Source organism: Cnephaeus nilssonii (genome assembly GCF_951640355.1).
Source record: "Cnephaeus nilssonii genome assembly, chromosome: 10".
NCBI classification, from domain to species: Eukaryota; Metazoa; Chordata; class Mammalia; order Chiroptera; family Vespertilionidae; genus Cnephaeus; species Cnephaeus nilssonii.
The window spans coordinates 76,608,545-76,626,899 of NC_137081.1; the positions used below are offsets into that span (position 1 = coordinate 76,608,545).

Below are 18,355 nucleotides of genomic sequence, written 5' to 3' on the forward strand. Positions count from 1 at the left end.
TATCTTGGTTTTTGTAAATAATGCTACAGTAAACATGGAAATTCATATGTCTTTTTCATTTAGTGTTAATAAATACCCAGAAGTGGAATTGCTGGGCTCTTTGTTATAGCCTTTGTTTTAAAGTCTCTTTTGTCTGGTATAAGTATTGCTACTCTAGCTACTTCTTTTTCATAAAATATCTTTTCCCACCCCTATACTTTCAGTTTGTGTGTGTCTTTTGACCTGAAGTGAGTCTCTGTAGATAGCATATGTAAAGGTCTTGTTTTGTACTTCATTCAGCCATTGTATGTCTTTTGATTGGAGCATTTAATCCATTTGCATTTAAAGTAATTGCTGATAGATGTGTATTTATTCCATTTATTATGCATATTTTTATTGTGAACTCTGATAACAATAAGTCAGTAGATAATGTCTCATTCTGCTTCCTCAAGAGATAGCAGAGTAAGTGTTTTCTAGAAATATGGAAGAAAATACCAAAAGAAAAGGTTAAAGGACTGGGAAGGGTGGGTAAGCAAACTGATGACCTTTTTGTTATAAGTCTCTTACCATTATCTGGCTTTTTAATAATGTCAACCTTAAAAAAACCCATGTCAAGCTTGATACAAATTAAAATAAACGAAGAAAAACCCACGATGGCATATCCATACTACAGAAAAATATGCCTTGGTTAAATTTATGTGCAGAGTGTGATACCATTTGCATCAAAAAGAAAACCCCACAACAATACCATGTGTTGTGTGTGGGGATGTTGTTATGTAAGTAAATGCACAGGAATTTGTATGACTTAGCAAACAGACTGCTAACTGAGGCAGGGCTGGAAAGGCAGGGAGGGTGGAGGCATGGAGTAGGGTGATGGTTAAAGGCTTGTAAAAGCACAGTTTTCTTAGAATAGAATGTAAAACTTGAAAATTAAAAGGATGAGGTTAATTTGTTTGCACTGATTAAAAATTAAAATACAGAAATGGTTAAATAAGGATTCCTCTGTGACATGGGATAGGATGAGGTAGAATGGAAACTTTTAATACTACATGAATATTTTACCTTTGTTCATTTATAACTTTTCTAAACAGGTTAGAGTATTTCTTTTTAAAGTTCCTTCAGTACAGTGGTTCTCAAGAGGGAGTGATTTGTCCCCCAGGGGGCCCTGGGCAATGTTTGGAGACATTTCTGATGTCACAACTGAGGTGGAGGCGCTACTGGCATCTAGTGGGTAGAGGCCAGGGATGTTGCTAAATATCTACCATGCACAGGGCAGGTCCCACAGCAGGGAGCTAACCAGCCACAAATGTCAATAGCACTGAGGCTGAGAAAACCTGCTATGTGGGGGATTTTGTCACAGAACTGAAGGTTGCATTGGTTTTGGTTACTAATATAACATAGTAATTGAAATAAAATGTTAGGGTCACCCAAGGAGGAATGCATGAGGCCAAAGTGGTAAGGGGTTTTAAATTTATTAGGTCATCTGGATACCCAGATGGGCTGAGCCCCAAAATGGCGCCAGTCCCCAAAGGTGGGGAGTCAGAGGTTTTTAAAGGACTCTAGGTGGGCTTTTTCTGGGAGGAGAATTCTCTGTGCAGGTCTGGATTTTGAGAAAGTCTGGAGGGGAGAGATAATGGTCTTAGCAAGTGGAATGTGGTCTAAGCAAGTGGAATGTCCATTGTGAAGTGACCTAAAGGTCAATTCCTGGGGAGGGGTACTGATTCAATTATTTGATCAGACCTAATATAAAATACGGTACCTAGAGACCAATCTTGAAAGTGTCATAGATTAGAATTTGATAAACAAAACAGATTTACTTTTAATTAAAAAAAATATTTTTATTGATTTCAAAGAGGAAAGGAGAGGGAGAGAGAGAGAGAAACATCAATGATGGGAGAGAATCTTTGATTAGCTGCCTCCTGCACACCCCCTACTGGGGATCCAGCCTGCAACCTGGGCATTTGCCCTGACCGGGAATTGAACCATGACCTCTTGGTTCCTAGGTTGACACTCAACAACTGAGCCACTCCGGCTGGGCTACTTTTAAATTTTTATGGTATATTTAAGCAATTTTCTTTTTGAAAAGGCAAAAAAAAAAAAAAAATCCCTTCATGCTATTACCTTTTTTGTGTGTGCAACTTTAAAAAGTTTATTGAACTTTCCTTCTATATTTTTTCTTATTATGATTAAAGTAACTCTGAACTCATTTCCGAGAAACAGACTCTTTCACTGTTGAACTTGCCTTTTCTTCCCTAGCGCTTTCTCTAGGGTTTCAATTGCAAAACCGAGAGTCATCCTTCCCTTCTTTTCTTTGAGTGAAAGCTCTCTCTTCTTTTCGGCTGTCTGCGGAGGTTTTTATAGTTGACAAACAGAAGCAGCTGCCTTGCTTGTAGGCTCACTCCTAGAGGCTCTTTATAGACTCTCCCAATCTTTTTCATCTAAGAAGAATCTTCTTTCCAAATTTAATTATGTATGATTTCTATGCCTTTTTCTCTTCTGTGTGTTTAGCATTCTGCTGTTTGTGGATGAGAATGCTGTCCTGTGTCTAGCCTGTTGTCACCTCCTGCATTGTTGTCAATGGTTTATGAAATCCATTTGTGTCTGGGATGTGCTAGTCTAACATTTTCTCTCCTTACCTCACAACTGAATGCCATTATTTCAGTTCTCTTCCTTGTGGCACCTGAGCACATCCTAAAGTCTTTCAGATTTAGCATTCTGAAAGGAATCAGAAAAGTCTGAGCTCTTTCTGCAGGAGTCTTCGCTTCCATGAAAGCCTTCAAAGCAGATATCATTCTCTACATCCTTTTTGTTTGCGATGCTTATGGTTTCTCAGTTTATTTTAAAAAGATTTTTATCAGGCACTTGTAGGTAACGCATCTTTTACTCTGTCCTGTGCAAAACTTATAAATTAGGTTTGAGTATCCTTTTAAAAAATGTTTGCTCACTGTTATTTTTATCTTCTTTCTGGTTTTTGTTGAGATCCTTTGTTTTGAACTTTTCATGGTAGCAAGAAAGCAGAGTTGTTAAGAGGTCTGGACCCAGACTTCTGAGTCTGGGTGTGATTCCTGGCAATACCACTGGCTAGCTATGTGACCTGGGGTAAGAAACTTAACTTCTCTGGCTCTCATTTAGAAAGAAGAAAATAGTTCCTGCCTTTAGAGTTGTTGCGAGGATTAAATTAGTTCATATGTGTAGGTGCATAGAACAGTGTCTGGCACTACATACGTAAATGCTAGTGTTACTGATTTCGTAAGTAGGTGTTCCCACACTTTGCATCTTCCAGCTTTTCCTCAAGGACCAACTACTGATGAACTGAGCAGTTGAGGCTGATCACAGCCCATTAATCAGTACAGAAACCTGGCGTGAGAACCAGGTGTATTTTTAACACTTCCAAATGTTAAAAATGTGCTATTTTCCAAAGTTTAGCACAAAAATTTTATTGAATCATTGTCATTATATGAAATGGTAGAAAAATATTTTGAGGTCTCATAGTGTTGTGAAGTAAGGATCTGAACAAAGACTATATATACTAAAACAATTCAGTGGTCAATAAGCATCTGAAACTATCTCCAACTTTTCTACTAATCAAAGTATGCACGTTCAAACAATACTAAGATAACCGAGTCTACATATTGCATCACTACAAATGAAAAGTGATGATAATTGATAAGGAAAAAGATGGAATGCAACACACGCATGCACAGCTGGTGAAGTGTAAACTTTACTTCTAAAACTGTGTGTGTAAAAAAAAAATCTTAAAATTTTTCATACTCTTTGGATCAATAATTTCATATCTAGGAATCTACTCTAAAGAAATAATGTAAAATTAGGGTATTAATTGCACAGGTGTTCCCAGCACTGTATGTAATAAAAAGAATTAAAAACTGTCTACTAAGCATATAGTGCTAGTGTTATAAGACTCATGGGCTGTTATGACCCCCTGGTAGGTATTTTTTTGAGGGAAAGAAATTTTAAATTTCATTCAAATGACATTTGCTTAGTAAATTGCTGTGTAATTCATGCTTATCTTAAGATATTAAAGTATAGCCGAAACCGGTTTGGCTCAGTGGATAGAGCGTCGGCCTGTGGACTGAATGGTCCCGGGTTCGATTCCGGTCAAGGGCATGTACCTTGGTTGCGGGCACATCCCCAGTAGGGGGTGTGCAAGAGGCAGCTGATCGATGTTTCTCTCTCATCGATGTTTCTAACTCTCTATCCCTCTCTCTTCCTCTCTGTAAACAATCAATAAAATATATTTTTTTAAAAAGATATTAAAGTACAGGATGCAACTATATATTTAAATTCTTAGAAAAAGACAAAGGAAATATAATTAAATTAATGTTTTAAAATATCAATAACAGTTGTTAACAACGTTTGCTTTTTATTGGTAGGATTATAGGTGATTTTTCTTCTGCTTTTCAAAAAAGACTATTGTGTATTTCCATATATTCTAAAAAGAGGATCTCCCTCCCCCCTTTGTAATTGGATGGGAGGAAGAAGAAATTTGCCAGATAGTGGTAGGATTTTTGAAATGCAGAGAAGCGTGAGCAGTGAAATTGACAATAGTCTGGGATCAGGGTGAGCCAGTCCAGGTCTCCCACCTGCCATTGGCAACCAGGGCGGTCTGAGTGAGGTACCTAACCTTTGCCAGAAAGTAGAAAATACTTTTAAAAGCATGACTTGCTGCATAAAAGTAAGGTATGACAACTAAATTATTATGGTTGAATACCTAAAATATTGTTAGTGGCAGTATAAATAAGGGGTTTACTTTTATTATTTTCTATGATAATGAAAATGAACAAAGTGAGAAAATAAAAAGGCTCCCTTGGCAAGTAATGAATGACAGAGCTTTGCGATAGTCTGCCAGCCTGTCCAACAGGCATTGCAGGGCAAAGCCTTTTCATCCAACAGTCTCCTTAAATAGCTGGTCACCCAGATCAGAGAAGCCAGGGAGCTCATGATCAATCCAGCTTGTGATGGGATATTGTAACCACTACTTGCATCTGTCACTGTTCTAGGCATTCAAAAGGGCAAAATCACCAGCAACAACTTCTATGAGGGAACCTACCCATATCAGTGATTTCCAACAGGAAAGCATTTCTTCTTTAGAGAGTTTGGAGAACTTTTTATAAGTCAAGTTGGTTCTCAAACATGTTTTTCAGCATAATGATTATGTCCTAGAGGGTAAAACGGAGACGTGCCATGATTGGATCAGAAAGCTGGCGGAGTGGAGCTTGAATCAGCTTTGCTGCCTCCTTTCAGTCTAGGGTCCTTTGGGCAGCTTCCATATGGGCAGGGATTTCCACCCTCCACATTTGTAAACGATGCCCCAAGGAGGCAGACGGAAAAGACCGTGTTCCTTTGGGGTTGTTCACTGTGACTGCGGCCAAAGGACTCTTTCCAGTTACCCACCCAGAGGGAATTTGTAGCAGCGTAGAAGCCTGAATAAAATATTGAGTTTCTATGTGTCTCTGTGATTTCATCTTTGATCTTCATTTTTGATTATGTAATTCATCATATCCATATCTGTCTGAGCCTGGTACTCTTGGGGCAGACACTTTCCCATTATTTTAGTCCTAAATACTTTATTTAAAAGGAATCCGCAGTGTGAAACTTTAGCCTAGAAAAGTCAACATTCACTCTGCCAAAAAAGAAAGAAAGAAAGAAAGAAAGAAAGAAAGAAAGAAAGAAAGAAAGAAAGAAAGAGAAAGAAAGAAAGAAAGGAAGGAAGGAAGGAAGGAAGGAAGGAAGGAAGGAAGGAAGGAAGGAAGGAAGGAAGGAAGAAAGGAGCACACTGAATAACTGAGTTCCTATTTTATGGTATTTCAGGAGTTTGACCAAGATGATAACTGCAGCCATTCCATATTGGTTAAAGAAGGAGGAGATCCGAGTGGTGATGGACGAGATTGGCAACCCAGGACAGAAGGTATCTTGGCTTCTGTCCTTGAAGTGTTTACAAAGAGAACGTGGATTATTTAGCTTTCTCTCTAATTTCAGAAGTGCTCAGTGCAGAACTTCGGAAACACAGAAAACCACAAAGGGAATGAAAAACCGCTCATAAGTCCATCCTTTGCCCATATCTGAATTAGTGAGTCTTGTCAACTTGCTCTGCCAAAACGGGCATCCCTCTGCACCCCTCTGTCTCCCTTTTCTTTATTCTACCCCAGAAGAATAAAGGGGTAGAATAAAGAATGGCTGGCTGAGATGAAGATGGCTGACTTCATCTCAGCCAGCCATTCTCTGGCCCTTTCCTTTTTTTTTTTTTTTTTTTTTTAAATATTATCTCTCCAGCCATCCCCCCAATCCCCTTCCCCCTTGGCAGCAGGGTTCAGGATCTGAAGGAGGGGCTGACGCACAAATGAAAATGCTATGCAAGAAATATGAATTTAGAAGGCATTTGGGGGCCAGGTGGAGACCTCTTTCCTATAGAGGCACACAGACTTCTTGCCTGGTCCGCTTTTTATTTACTTGAATACACATTTTCCCTTTAGCAATGCATACAGGCAGATCAAAGGTAAAGTTTGGTAAACAGTATAAGGATTATCAGGTTAGGAAATTGCCTTGAGCCATTGAGCCCACAGCAGGGCAGTATTATGCTGATTTTCAGCCCTGCTGAATATCAAAGTCCATTGGCCTTCCAATGTTTTCTTTTTGCATTAATATGCTAACTGCTTTAGCCTCCAGCACCCCACCCCCACCCCATTTCTTTCCTCACAGAATCTTCCATCAGCAACAGGGATCTGTTCCCTTTCAGATCTAAGCGTTTGTTCATCTGATGCTGACCCAGAGCTCCTGCCTTGAGGGGAAGTTGGGGGGCTGAACAAGGCACTAAAGCTCTAAGTCCCAGTCTTTTATTCTATGAGGCCATAAATCTGGAATTTTCCAAAACAACGACCCATTCCACATGTGGTATCCTGTCATATCTATAAGCGCCCTTGCATTGAACAGACCACAAGGTATTTGCAAATTTTTGAGTCAGAAATTAGTCACCATAGCATCACATTTGTCTATCACATTCCACCTATAAACTTCTTAAATTAAATGTTTATTCAAACGGCTGCCATTTCTCTCCGCAGTTTTCTGACTTCCATGTCTAACACTACAGGGAAGCTGCCCTGTGGTTGACTTGTTCCTCTTGTCCCTGGCAACCTCCCCTGGGTGAGGCGGTGCTAGCCAGGCTTCGGTCTCCTCCTGCCCCTTGTGCGATGCTGTCCTCTGCTGGCAGCCTTCTCAAGCTCACTCAGAATCTCTTCCCCAGGATGAGGGCAGAGAATAATTCAGTAACATTTGAAATGATTCACACCATGAACCCTGAAAGACCTAATTAACATAAACAAATCCTGGCCCCTTCCAAGCAGTCCCTGAAGTTGGCCTTTGACTCCCAAAGAGTCAAAGCCAAGTTCTCAGCTGCCCAGTTGTGTCCCAAGCACTTTCCAGGAGGTTAAATAATACATTTACTCAGCTCAGTTTGGAGATGACTTGCCACTTGAGATACTAGTAATTCTTTTAAAATCGATTTGTAGTATTTTAGGTTTTCATATAGGAGCCATGATCCTTATGTAGCATCTCCAGGAAGTTCTTGTGGCCTTAAGCTTTAGTAACTTGGATTATAAATTTAAAAGAAACATCTATGTTTTTAACCTTTCTTCTCATAGTTGATACAGTCTTCAGTTGAGCTAGTTAGTTACTCTTTTGAGTCACAAACTCTAAAATAAAGATGTTTGGAGCATTACTGTGCATTGCTTCCATCTTAAATATCAATACATTGCTTTAAATCCTATTTACATGTTGTTTCTAACATAGGCCAAGTGGTTAATGTTGAAAGCGTTTGCATACTTTATGAAGACTTTACGCATTTACCATAGGACTATTTATTCTGTTGTAGATATATACATGTAATCATTTATTTTATATCTGTTTGCTCATTGTAGTCTATTTAAGAGGGAGCATCACTAAAATATGTCTATATATAATCTCCATGTTTGGATCACTCCCATAGCTTTTAAAAAATAAGTATTCCTGCACTATGCACTTGCTTTATTACAAACTTTTACAGATGGTAATGTGTAAAATACAATTTATAGACTCCAAAAAAGATCCCTCATCTTTTTCCCTAGTATAAAAATCTTGCATTCCTCAATCAGCTATTTTTTCCAGAACATAACAGATACAAACCTTGTAGACTGGAAATAAAGCATGTACAATTGCTCTTTTCATGAGTAAGTAAGAACCCATTTCCTGAAAATTAGTGGACTTAAACTTTTAAAAAGAATTTTTATTGATTTTTAGAGAGAGAGAAAGGGAGAGGGGGAGAGAGAAACACTGACACATCCATCTGCATGCTCCCTACCGAGTGTACCAGCAACCTTTTGATGCATGGGGTGATGCCCAACCACACCAGCCACGGCTTAATTTTTATTTATTTATTTTACTACAGTGTATAACCATCAAGATTCTTAGTTGCAGATAACAGAATCTACTCTAGTTGGGTTAAAAAGGAAGTTTTAGAAGATATTAGAGAGTTCATAGACCATTGAAAAGCCAAAGGAGAAGAACAGACTGTAGGTTGTATCATCAGAAAGAATTCTCATAACTACATCTCAAAACGGGCTGCTGCTGACCCCCAACCAGGCTGCCTCTGCCACCAGCAGGGAGCTGCCGCTGCATCAACCTACGATTCTCTCTGCTGCACCCACATCAGCAAAAGGGATGCCGGCGCCTCATCCTTTTTCATGTAACTCAAGTGAGCCTGTCTCTCTAGTGGCAAAGGAGGCTGTAAAGTGAAGTTTTTGAAAATTCTTTGTTGAGACTAATGATTTAGGAAATTATCAAAACATGGAGTGGTTATAAAAATATTTTGAACCTAACCCTGGTCAGCATGTTCAGTGGTTAGAGTGTCAGCCTGTGCACCCAAGAGTCGTGGGTTCAATTCCCAGTAAAGGGCACGTATCTGGGTTGCAGGTGTAACCCCTGTCCCCAGTTGGGGTGCAGGTGGGGGGCAACCAATCAACGTGTCTCTCTCACATCACTGCTTCTTTCTCTCTTTCCCTCTCTCCCCTGCTGTCCACTCTATCTGAAAAAAATAAAATAAAAATCAATGGGAAAAATATCCTCACTCCTTGAGTGAGGATTTAAAAAATATTTTGAACCTTTGATACCCATCAATTTAAACAGAACAAGCAGAAAACAAAGGAAAGGGAGACTTTTTAGGAGAAAATAATTTTTGTTTATTGATTGACTTAGGCTAAGCCAATTTTAAGTTTTCATTTTAATAATGGCTTTAACATTACAAATAACAATCCTTTTCAGGCTTTCTGGATGTCATTTTTACCATTTTTGTGAGGAAAGTATGTTTCTGCCTATGTTTAAATGCTGCCTTTTAGTTTTTCTACTGTAGTATTTTCTGGTGGGGTTAATTTACACCTTATGTAGAAGGATGCACTCAGACAAGAGCAAGTGCTTTGTTTTTACATATGACAATGCATCATCTTTCCTGGCCCACTGGGCAGGTTCAGAGGCTCCCAAACCGCTCACAGCATTCAAGAGACAAAACAGAGAAAACATTTGTATGTTCCCAGCTGATTTCAGAGTCAGCACATTTTATAATTTATTTTCCCACTTAGGGCCAATAATTTAGGATGGGCCCATTATATACATATACATATACATATATATATATATATATATATATATATATATATATATATATATACTAGAGGCCCGGTGCACGAAATTCGTGCACTCGGATGGGGGGGTCCTTCAGCCCGGGCTGCGCCCTCTCACAGTTCAGAAACCCCCGGGGGATGTCTGACTGACGGCCTAGGCCCACTCCTCCTGGAGAGTGGGCCTAAGCCAGCAGTCGGGCATCCTTAGCGCTGCCACGGAGGCAGGAGAGGCTCCTGCCACCACCACTGCACTCACCAGCCATGAACCCAGCTTCTGGTTGAGCGGCGCTCCCCCTGTGGGAGTGCACTGACCACCAGGGTGCAGCTTCTGCATTGAGCGTCTGCTCCCTGGTGGTCAGTGTGCGTCATAGCAGCTGGTCATTCCACCATCAGGCCGAAACTGGCTCTCCGACATCCCCCGAGAGGTTCTGGATTATGAGAGAGTGCAGGCCAGGCTGAGGGACCCCACCAGTGCATGATTGGATCCAGGGAGGGACGCGGAGGTTGGCCAGCTGGAGAGGGACCGCAGGAGGGCTCCAGGGCATGTTCGGCCTGTCTCGCTCAGTCCCGATTGGCTGGACCCCAGCAGCAAGCTAACCTACCAGTCGGAGCATCTACCCCCTAGTGGTCAGTGCACTTCATAGCGACTTGTTGATCAGTCGACTGTCTGCCCCCTGGTGGTCAGTGCACATCATAGTGAGCGGTTGAGCGGCCTTAGCATATCATTAGCATATTATGCTTTGATTGGTTGAACAGATGACTGGAGGACCAAAGACTTAGCATATTAGGCTTTTATTTAATAGGATAATTGGTTGGATAAATTTTTAATTGTTGATTATAGATTTTGATTGAGTGTTGCCAGGGCTGACCAGCAGACCCTGAGCTACGGATGAATGATTACTCTGACACACGATTGCTGTGAGAGGGCTGAGGGACTGCCTGGCTATAGGAACCAATCAGCCTCGTTCGCCTGCCTCTTCAGGCTTTTATTGTACCAGCAGTTTGAGATAAAGTTTATCTTTTAGGTACAATCAGTAGGGTAAGTAATCTTGGGAGGACACATGTGTCTGCAGTGTCCTTTAAGCAAGGACACCTAAAGACTAAGCATAAAGAGTCTGGTAAACACCTGAGGGTCCGCACATGCACAGGTCAAGGAACAGTTAGGAGTGGCTGCCTTCAGCCAAACTCACCTAAGTCAGAATTCTGATAAACAGGGAGGACCAGCTTCAGCCCACTCCTTTTTTCAGAATTTTCCTCCTTACAACCTTTCCAACCAATTTTTAATTATTGATTATAGGAAGAGAGAGAGAGATCGATTAGTTGTTCCGCTTATTTATGCATTCATTGGTTGATTCTTGTATGTGCCCAGACTGGGTATGGAACCCAAAACCTTGGCACATTGGGATGATGCTCTAACCAACTGAGCTACCTGGCCAAGGCTGGGCCCATTGCTTTTAACAGTTTCTTAAAAAGCAAGTATTTCTTATACTTGATTACTATATCCTTGGTCTTTGTTATGAAAAAGAAATCAACCAATTAACAGACTTTAAAAACATTAAATTTACTTAAAAACATCTGGTTTTCTTAGTCCTCAATCATTGTAAAGATACAGTCATTCTCAAGAACATTCTTGTGAATACACTGCACAGTTTTCTAACTTCCATACAAAGTACAAACCGCACCTTGCTTTGTGCAGAACATCCTTTTCACTGACATTTAGTTATTAGGGATGTTTGCTGCATGTTTTTCTGTCTCTAATATGTCAGCTCGGTGCTTTCCCTCCAGGATGATTACAGAATGTTATGAAAGACATCCATCTTCCTTTCAGGTCCAAGAGTGGCCCCGGACACGTCCCACAGCCTCATGGGTATCCGTTGTTCCATTTCTAAAATGAAGGGTTCAGATTAGGTGGCCTCTAAGCTCCTTCCAGATCCACACAGTAATTCCAAGCCTCTCCATTTGTGCTTACAGAGTGTGGTGACAGGATCTTTGAAAAATTTTTTTAGAATTCCAAGAAAACTTCATTTTTAGTGACATATCCTTTGCTACCATATAATATTAGAAAACTTGCAGTCAAGTTGTTTGATTTGAGAAACATCAAGAAAACCAAAGCTAGGTACATTTTCATGATACTACATCCTATCTAATAAAAGAGTAATATGCAAATTGACCATCACTCCAGCACACAAGATGGCTGCCCCCATGTCGTCAAAGATGGCTGCCCCCATGTGGACACAAGATGGCCAGCAGGGGAGGGCAGTTGGGAGGGACCAGGCCTGTAAGGGAGGGCAGTTAAGGGTGAGCAGGCCGGCAAAGGAGGGAAGTTGGGGGTGACTGGGCCTGCAGGGAAGCACAGTTGGGGGGACCCAGGCCTGTAGGGGAGAGCAGTTGGGGGGGACCAGGCCTGCAGGGGAGGGCAGTTAGGGGTGACCAGGCCTGCAGGGGAGGGCAGTTAGGGGCAAACAGGCTGACAGGGGAGCAGTTAGGCATCAATCAAGCTTGCAAGGGAGTGGTTTAGGGGGTGATCAGGCTGGCAGGCAGAAGTGGTTAGGGGCAATCAGGAAAGCAGGCAGGTGAGCAATTGGGAGCCAGCAGTCCTGGATTGTGAGAGGGATGTCCGACTGCCCGTTTAGTACCGATCCCTACTGGGATCGGGCCTAAACGGGCAGTCGGACATCCCTCGAGGGGTCCCAAATTGGAGAGGGTGCAAGCTGGGCTGAGGGACCACCCCCCCTTGCAAGAATTTCGTGCACCGGGCCTCTAGTAATATAATATTGAATAATAAAGCTAGTAAATACTATTATCATTGTAAACAAAACTTTTCCTTTTAGAAATGTTTACTGGTTTTTAATGCTAGTCTCATAAATAACACGGGCACAAAAATTGAACAGTAAAAATGCTTTTGTTATGGTGGTTCTTGTATGCAGGACAAAATATCCAAAATCCTTTAAAAATGATAAAAACATTGCCGAAACCGGTTTGGCTCAGTGGATAGAGCATCAGCCTGCGGACTGAAGGGTCCCGGGTTTGATTCCGGTCAAGGGCATGTACCTTGGTTGTGGGCACATCCCCAGTGGGGGGTGTGCAGGAGGCAGCTGATCGATGTTTCTCTCTCATCGATGTTTCTAACTCTCTATCCCTCTCTCTTCCTCTCTGTAAAAAATCAATAAAATATATATTTTTTTAAAAATAAAAATAATAAAAACATGATTGTCTAACCACTGTGCTGTACACCTGAAACTAATATAAAATAATAATGAATATAAACTGTTAAAATAAAATTTAAAGTTCTTTTTAAAAAACACCTCAATTGAGATAATGCTAATAATAATAACTATTAAGTAACTTTCCCAAGGTCACCAAAGAAGTGGAGGAGGGATGTAGACCCAGACTCGTGCCCTGCTCTTGTCTTTCCTGCGATACACACTGCTTCCTCAGCAATCAACCAGTGGACCTGATTTAAACTGTGGCTCTTCCGGGCACATGCAAACTGAATCAATGCTCTGACAAATCCATGGATAGGGCAGGCACTGCGTCCTCCTGATCACAATGCTTCTCTTTGCTTCCTTATTTATCATCTCGGTGAGGTCCACAGCTGCACCTTGTTTATTTCTATATCTTCAGCACAAAGCCTTGGGCTTGACATACACACTTCATACAATTTTGTTGAATAGAAGAAAAATGAATAGACCGCCAAGCCTTAAAGTACAGGCTATTTCGACGTGGCTCACAGTGGTGTTTTAGGTATGCTTAACATGGTATGTGGTAAGCAAGCATCAATTCTACAAATTGGAATTTTCTATTTTAAGGGTTATACTGGGAATCGTTCCATGGAGTCAGATAGGAGCTGACCAAATTTACAAATACGACCAAGCTCCTGAGGTAATATATAAATTATCTCGTTTAACTCTCACAGCAGTCCTCTGAAGTAGGTGTCATTGGTTACACTTTCTAGAAGATAACCTTGTTTTTCCTATCCTAGGGACAACACTGCTTGCCATAAACCTTTATTTTATATCTGGAAAGTTTTGCCATACGATTTTTTGCTCTCTAAGAAAGCATTTATTTAAGACCTATCATATGTTGGACAGAAAAGATACAAAGATGGCTACCTCCTGGTTAATTCCACTCTGTAATCATGAAGAACAGGTTAGCCAAATAACCGAAAATAAAATACTTCTCTCAGTTACCACTGGACTTCATTCCTTTCTTCTTCTTTCTACTATTGTCACATGTTTCTATAGGTGTCGAGATTATTGTTACTTTTCCAAGAGACGTCCATCACGCCCAAGAGATGAGCCAAGAAGATTTAAAAGAAAGCAAGTAAGGAATATTCTTTGAAGTGTTAGAACAAAATTTAAGTATGAAATGATAGTTGCATGGCAACCTACATTTTTAGGAAGTCCACTAAAAAGAAGAAAAAAATCACCTGAAAGCAGGAATCATAGTAAATTTTACTGTGGCAGGGCCCAGGTAAATATGTGTGGGCCCTATGGTTTCTGTTGCAATGATTCATCTCTGCAATTGTGTCTTGACCGCAGCCAGAGACGATTTGAAAACAACCGGATGTAGCTGCGATCTAATGAAACTAGGAAAACAGACGGGAGGCCATGGTTTGCTTTCCCTGCACCAGAGCTGCTTGAACTGTGGTCTGTGGTCCTTCTGTTACCAGTCCACAATGAAGTCAGTATAAACTCGAAAATTTAAACACTTAAAAAGTTGTATAGCAATTTCACAAAGTAATGTTATGTTCATAGATCTGATCATGAAAAAAAAAAAGGGGGCTTTTTAAAAATTTTTTCGTTTCTTTTTTATAGTAATTCACTTTTTGTTGTTGTTAATTCTCACCTGAGGATATTTTTTTCCACTGATTATTAGAGAGAGTGGAAGGGAGGGAGGGAAAAAGGAAGAAAAAAAAGAGAGATTGATGTGAGAGAGACACATTGATTGGTTGGTGGGGATTGAACCTGCAACCCAGGTCTGTGCCCTTGACCAGGAATCAAACCTGAGACCCTTTGGTGCACAGGCCAATGCTCTAACCACCGACAACGCCGGCCGGGGCTGTAGAAATTCACTTTTGTTACATTTTACAAAAGTGTCAGTCCACAATAGGCTGGAAAGTTTAAGCACTGGTCCTTCGCCAAAGACGGATTGAGAAGCACCGGCTGGTTAATGCCTTTGGAGAAGTAAAAGGGTGCCGTGGGCCATTCTGATTTCTCTGCTCCAAATGGGGACTGGGAAAACTCAAGTGTGGGGTGCAGAGGGCAGGCGGGGTGGGGAGCAAGATGAAGGGTGGAGAGGGCTTGTCCTTTCAGAAACGCAGCCATCCTACTCAGCAGCACCTTCTGGAAATGGTTCTCCAAAGTTCCTAGCGATGTCAGGCGGGACTGAGAACCGGAGATCCGGAGGACATGGGGAACGAGTTTTAAGTCAAGCCATTTCCTCCCCCCTTTTAGTCAGATAACCTCAGAGCATCAAGAACCGGCACAGGCACCTTCTGTTCCTCTTTCAAATGAAACCGAGATGATGGACTTCAGAACAAAGATACCAACTACACAGCCTTTACTCCTGAAGACAGAAGAAAGCTCCAAGGAGCTCTGCGGTGAGAACTTGGCCTTCTTGTTACCGAGACCTTGCTTAGAAGCCAGCATCTCCAAGTCTGTAGCCAGAGATGTGCCTCCCTTTCGGAAAGGCCAGCAGAGAAAATCTGAAGGTGAGTCCATTCAAATGCACAGATTCCTTTATCCTTCATTTAACACGTCTATTTATCTTTTTCTTGAGTGTTTGAAGATCTTTCCCGTGAACTCCTGTTTGCATGATGTTTATCTGTGGGAACCTTGGGGTCCACACTGAGGATGCTTTCCTGCAGGAGCTGAGTTTGCCACTCTCTCCAGCTCAGGACTCATGACCGAGACAGAGGCACGGAGGCCAGTGTTTCCCCTTAGGGCAATGCTGTCTGCTATTTGCTTTCTACTGTCTTGAGACAATCGGCCAAGAGGAGTCACCATTCCTTTCACCTCCCATAGGATCCTGGCCTGACCTGCACCACAACACTCGTCGTGTTGAATTGTCACCATTTGTTTATATGTCTGTCTTCACCAGATCACAAAGGCAAAAACCACCACACCTTCAAGCACCTGGCACCAGGCCTGGTGCATAACTATTAAAAAGTGTGTATTGAATTAATAACAACAATAACCATTTATTGAGTGTCTGCTATTGCAAGGCACAGATACGCACGGATGTAGGTAATACCGCATCCTTGTTTTAGAAATGAGGAAACTGAGCCCCAGACGCCTAAGAGTGGGCCCAGGTCACACAGCTAGTGAGTTACAGAGGCTGGGCTCCAACCTGGACCACCTGTCTCTGAAGCCAATGCGCCTTTCCATCTGTGTTCAGGCTCATCCCTTCCATCTGAGTCCCTCTTCAGTGACGAGTAAAGGAAAGGATACACATAGTTAGTCTTGTAGTGGAGAGAGTTTAGGGAAAAGGAGGGGCAGTAAGTTGGTGCAGGTACAGACTGGCGGGAGTGTGGATGGGGAGACTGAACTGGCCATCATGGACACACCCCCTTCTCCCAGCCACACCACAGGGAACCTTAAAGGTGTAACAGAAGTAACTCTACACACTAGACCAGCACACACGTGGTTAGATCAGTATCTTAGTGGAAGCTGCTTATCGGAAAATGTCAGCTGCGGTTCCCCAGGCCAGTCCTCGCCTCCAGCCTTTTAAAAATTTGTTAAAGTGCAATTTTAAAAATGAGAAATCAATATATGTTGATTAAGGAAAAGGCAGGAAAGGCCGATGAGCAAATAAAAACTAAAAAGCACAAATAGTATTCCAAGACCATTTCTCCTAGAATGTACTTCCATACTTCAAGATAACATGTTTATCATGATACTGCTTAATTGTTCCGTTTAGACCTTAGCTATTAGAATTGAACACTTTCACATTACTGTTCTCACACATGGGCAATCCCCAATCTTCTCAACCTTTGTATTGAAAAGAAATCAACACTCGGTGTGTCCATTGTTGTGACTGGGGAAATACTGTTTACAGCTGAGCTCACTCGTGTGCTGTGATGGCGTTTTCCTCCTGCTGGGACATGGAGTTCATTACAGTGTTGATGAATGCCTCCTTTCAGCATGCGCTTACTCTCTGTACACCCGTGCCTAACCCCTCCCGATGCTGGCTGATGGGCTGTGAAATGCACCTCAGCTCAGGCACCTGCATGGCAGGTCACCGGCTGGTTAGTGTTTCTGAAGACATTGCCCTGGAACCCTCTGCCCTCCTGTTTCCTTCTGTGTTGCTTGGTCTTCGGACCCACGGACCAGCTCTCTCCCTGGGGTTCCCTCACCTCCAGCCTTGGCCTCCTGCTGCCTTGGGCGCCTGCGTGCTGGATGCTCAGCGTCCTCCTCCTGGTTTCTCCCTCCTTTCAGGGGGCACATTCCCAGTAGCTCCCTGAGGACAGTGCAGCAATAATAGTTTTCATTGCTCTGTTCCTCTGAACGCTTCACTTTCTTTCAGTCTGTTTTATGCTCTGTATTTTCACGTTAGAGGCGCTCCTCGCATAGCCGTTGGTGAGGCCGGGCGGGTGGGGTGGGGGTTCCAGTGTCAGCGTTCACAGGGCTCCTCCTGGTGAGGTTCCCTGGAGAGGGATTGTCCGGGCTCCTGCCCAGAGTTGTGAGGCTGCGTCACCTGTCAGTGGGCGGCTTTCAGTCCATCCTCTTCTCCTCACCCTAGCACCCACGTCTGCTCTCAGCTGCTCCTCGCTCCGTGGCGTCTTTGTGCCAAGCTCTCCAGAGGGTCACCCTCCCGCCGCCAGCCCGGCCGGAGGAGCAGCTCCTGATGGTGGGCAGGGCAGGGAGTCTGGAACCTCCTCCTCCGCAGGCTTACATGCAATCCCTTGTTTCAGCCTCAGCTCTCCTCACCCCCGGAGGTGCCGTGTCTTCAGGGCCTGCTCTGTGTTCTTATTTCTCTCCCGGTTCTCCCCTCTGCAGGCAGTGAGCAGATAGAGAAGGCTGGCAAGTCATCGATTATTATTCACCCATGCGGTTTTCACTGTCCGAAATGTTGTTGATGTTGCTCATCTTCTGTTTATTCCTCAGGGTTTTTGTTGTTCTTATTCACGCCTTTTAAAATGTATTCACTGTCGTTTTAGTGAGGTTTGTGAGGAGTGTGGGGAGAAGTTTGTATGTTCAGCCTTTTAACTGGAATTCTATATACATTTTTAAAAATAGATTTTTATAGATTTTTTTACAGAGAGCAAGGGAAAGCGGTAGAGAGTTAGAAATATTGATGAGAGAGAAACACCAATCAGCTGCCCCCTGCACGCCCCCTACTGGGGATCAAGCCCGCAACCAAGGTACATGCCCTTGACTGAAACTGAACCCAGGACCCTTCAATCCGCAGGCCATTGCTCTATCCACTGAGCCAAACCGATCAGGGCTGGAATTCTATATACATTTTAAAAGGTTTTCAAATTACCTACCAGAAAGGTCTTATGTCTGCATTCTCACCTGAGTGTTTGAGTGCCTTTCTACCTCATGTCATTCCTTACCAACACTGGATACTATTTATCTAAATATTTATAATAATACCTGAAAGGTTTTCTAACTCAGGAAGTTATACATATGAACCCACTATAAATTATATTCAGTTGTATTTCTGGTGTTAAGTCGTAGAATCTTTTCAGTAGAAAATCTCAGCCT

The 18,355-nt window shown here is 42.3% G+C and overlaps 1 protein-coding gene across 1 annotated transcript in view; it reads left to right on the top strand.

Annotated features, from left to right (window-relative positions):
- MAP3K19 (mitogen-activated protein kinase kinase kinase 19) overlaps positions 1 to 18,355 on the top strand; it is a gene marked incomplete at both ends in the record, with an annotated part of 55,821 nt that overhangs the window by 23,356 nt on the left and 14,110 nt on the right. Inside the window, 3 exons of the mRNA XM_079783150.1 lie at positions 5,809 to 5,905; positions 13,889 to 13,967; positions 15,101 to 15,357. Of these exons, the coding sequence (XP_079639276.1) occupies positions 5,809 to 5,905; positions 13,889 to 13,967; positions 15,101 to 15,357 (433 nt within the window). The remainder of the gene's footprint in view (positions 1 to 5,808; positions 5,906 to 13,888; positions 13,968 to 15,100; positions 15,358 to 18,355) is intronic.